General features: G+C 39.4%; 1 protein-coding gene across 1 annotated transcript in view; it reads right to left on the bottom strand.

Moving 5' to 3' along the window:
* LOC102836361 (RRP15-like protein-like) overlaps window positions 1-2,609 on the bottom strand; it is an 84,782-nt gene that overhangs the window by 55,606 nt on the left and 26,567 nt on the right. Inside the window, exon 3 of the mRNA XM_006869711.1 lies at window positions 1,440-1,537. Coding sequence (XP_006869773.1) covers window positions 1,440-1,537 — 98 coding nt within the window. The remainder of the gene's footprint in view (window positions 1-1,439; window positions 1,538-2,609) is intronic.

The following is a 2,609-nucleotide window of genomic DNA, read 5'->3' as shown; positions in this document are numbered from 1 at the left end:
TTTGTGAAAAAAAAAAATAAAAAATTTTTTAAAAAAAAATAAAAATACCTGCAGTACAAAATTCAAAGAGGCACTCACTCTCAAGTTTGTACAAGCGCCAATCCTGCACTTTTCTGTACATATAACGACCCTGCATAGGGTATCTGAGGAGCGGCTGGTGGGTGTGAACCACCAACCTTGTAGTTAGCAGTCCAGTGCTTAGACTACAGTGCCATACCAAGACTCCCTATTCATCTAATTATCAGAGAAACGCTACAGATTGTTGTAGTTAAATGCCACTGAGTCAGTTCCAACTCACAAAGATCCTGTACAGGATTACTGGAGTAGCTGGTGGGTTTGAACCATCAACCTTGAAGTAAGCAGTCCATTGCTTATCCTACAGTGCCACACCAGTACTTCTGATTCATTTAATTATCAGAGAAACCCTATGGGTTAGTAAAATACTATCCTCTTCTCAAAGACAAACTGTGGACATAAATTAAGTACCAAGACAAAAAGATACATAGCTAATAAAAGTCAGTACTGAGATTTGAACCTAGCACCTAGCAGTCTGGCTCTACTACTGACATTCCTAAAAATAATATTTAATTACCACAAGGCACAACACCTCAATGGATTAGAAAATTACACAAACAACACAGGTAACTAAGAATTCAAAACGAATTCCATTAAATATATTTTCACCATTCTTTAAAAGTTATCTACTCTGTGAAGCTTCCCCAACTCTCTAGAAAAGCTCCTGTTCTATGTCCCCAACACGTAAGATAGAAGGAGATGATAATTCCTTTCATTCATACAGATGAGACAGCAGGGATTACCCAGCAGCCACCATATCTTATTTATCTTTGGACACAAATGAGTACTTTGTGTTGATAAAAAAATGCAGTGAAAAGATAGCACAAAGCTGTTTTATTGCATGTACTACGCCACAAGATAATAGAAATAATCATCTAGTACCATGAATTTAAGGAGCTCTGGTAGCATAGTGGTTACAAATCAGACTGCTAACTTCAGGGTCAGCAGTTTGAAACTACCAGCTGCTCCAAAGACGAAAGATGAGGCTTTCTTCTCCCATAAAGATTTACAGCCTCGGAAACCCTGTACAGGGTCGCTATGGTCGGAACCCACACCACAGCATTTAACTACCATCACCACGAATTTAAACAACTATCACAACAAAGGTGTGACTACCCTGTTCTTTTGACTATAAAAATAAGATGATCTGAAATAGGTTCATACTGAACATTTCATTTAGCACATTATGCCCTTACCTCATGAGATCTAGAAAATCTTTGGATGAATACAGTACTGACTAGGCAGACTTAAATATAAATCACTTGGCCCCTAGAAGGCCGACTTAAAAATTAAATCTGGTCAGAAACAGATCACGATCAAAGCTTTAGTATACTTATTTTTTAAGGGCAAAAACACTGTCTTACCTCGTTGCAATCCTCTGAAGATTTCTCTCTGATTCTTTGTCTTTGACAACATCTGGCTTCACTCTGCACATCATTTCCCACTCCCGCTTCTTATCAAGCTGTGTTATAAATATTGTTATGTGAAAGAATATTAGGCATTTTTTTAAAGTACTGCATACTTTGATATGATATTCTGTGAAAGGACCAAGGTAATAAATCATTCTGGCTTAGTTTGTCACAGAGACTTTTAAAACCCCCACAATTTTAGGGGTACCACTCAGGGAGCCTGTGGTTAGCACTATGCATGTCATATGAGAAGCACAAAGTGAGTTCTGTCAGGTCTGACAGCAGGGGTCTGGAGAGCTGCCAGCACAGTCAGCCAGGGTGTGAGAGAGCCACATAGCTGATCTGCCATCACCAGATCATCACAGGTAAGACTCCAAACTACCCTCTTGGTAACCACAGGGCTAAACACTATTTCTCTTTATTTTCAGAACCAGGTTAAAATTCTTAAGAATTTAAAGGAATAGCATCATATCCTATCCTGAAAGACCCTATTTGGTGGTGGTGCTTATGTGCCATGGAGTCAGTTCTGACTCATAGCGACCCTGTACAGGGTTTCCGAGGCTGTAAATCTTTATGGGAGGGTGCAGAAATCCTCATCTTTCTCCTGCGGAACAGCTGGTAGTTTCGAACTGCCGACCCTGAAGTTTGCAGCCCGATTCATAACCACTATACTACCAGAGCTCCCTGAAAGACCCTGTTTATACAGTGACAAATTTTCTTTACAATAAATCATTTTAATCTGGTTCTCCTCTTTGCAGTACATCTGACTGATAGCCTTGCCATATGAGGTACTTCAAAAAGTTCATGGAAAAATGGAATTAAAAAATAATGGGATTAACCTAGTCTCAATGGCTTGATAATCAGCATTCGACTAGAAAAAGATTTTTTAAAAAAAGGAACAAAACAAATTTTGATAAAGGAAATGAGGGTAAATTGCTACCACTTGATGAACTTGACCTATACTCATGGAGGTTGTTGTTGTTGTTGTTAAGTACCGTGGAGTCAGTTCCAACTCACAGTGATCCTGCACAGGGTTTCCGAGGCTGCAAATCTTTACAAGAGCAGAAAGCCTCCTCTTTCTCCCACGGAACGGCTGGCAGTTTCAAACTGCTGACCCTGAGGTTA

This window comes from Chrysochloris asiatica, unplaced genomic scaffold, assembly GCF_000296735.1.
Source record: "Chrysochloris asiatica unplaced genomic scaffold, ChrAsi1.0 scaffold00133, whole genome shotgun sequence".
NCBI lineage: Eukaryota > Metazoa > Chordata > Mammalia > Afrosoricida > Chrysochloridae > Chrysochloris > Chrysochloris asiatica.
Note: the sequence above shows the minus strand (reverse complement) of the source record. Positions and strands in the feature narration are given on the sequence as shown.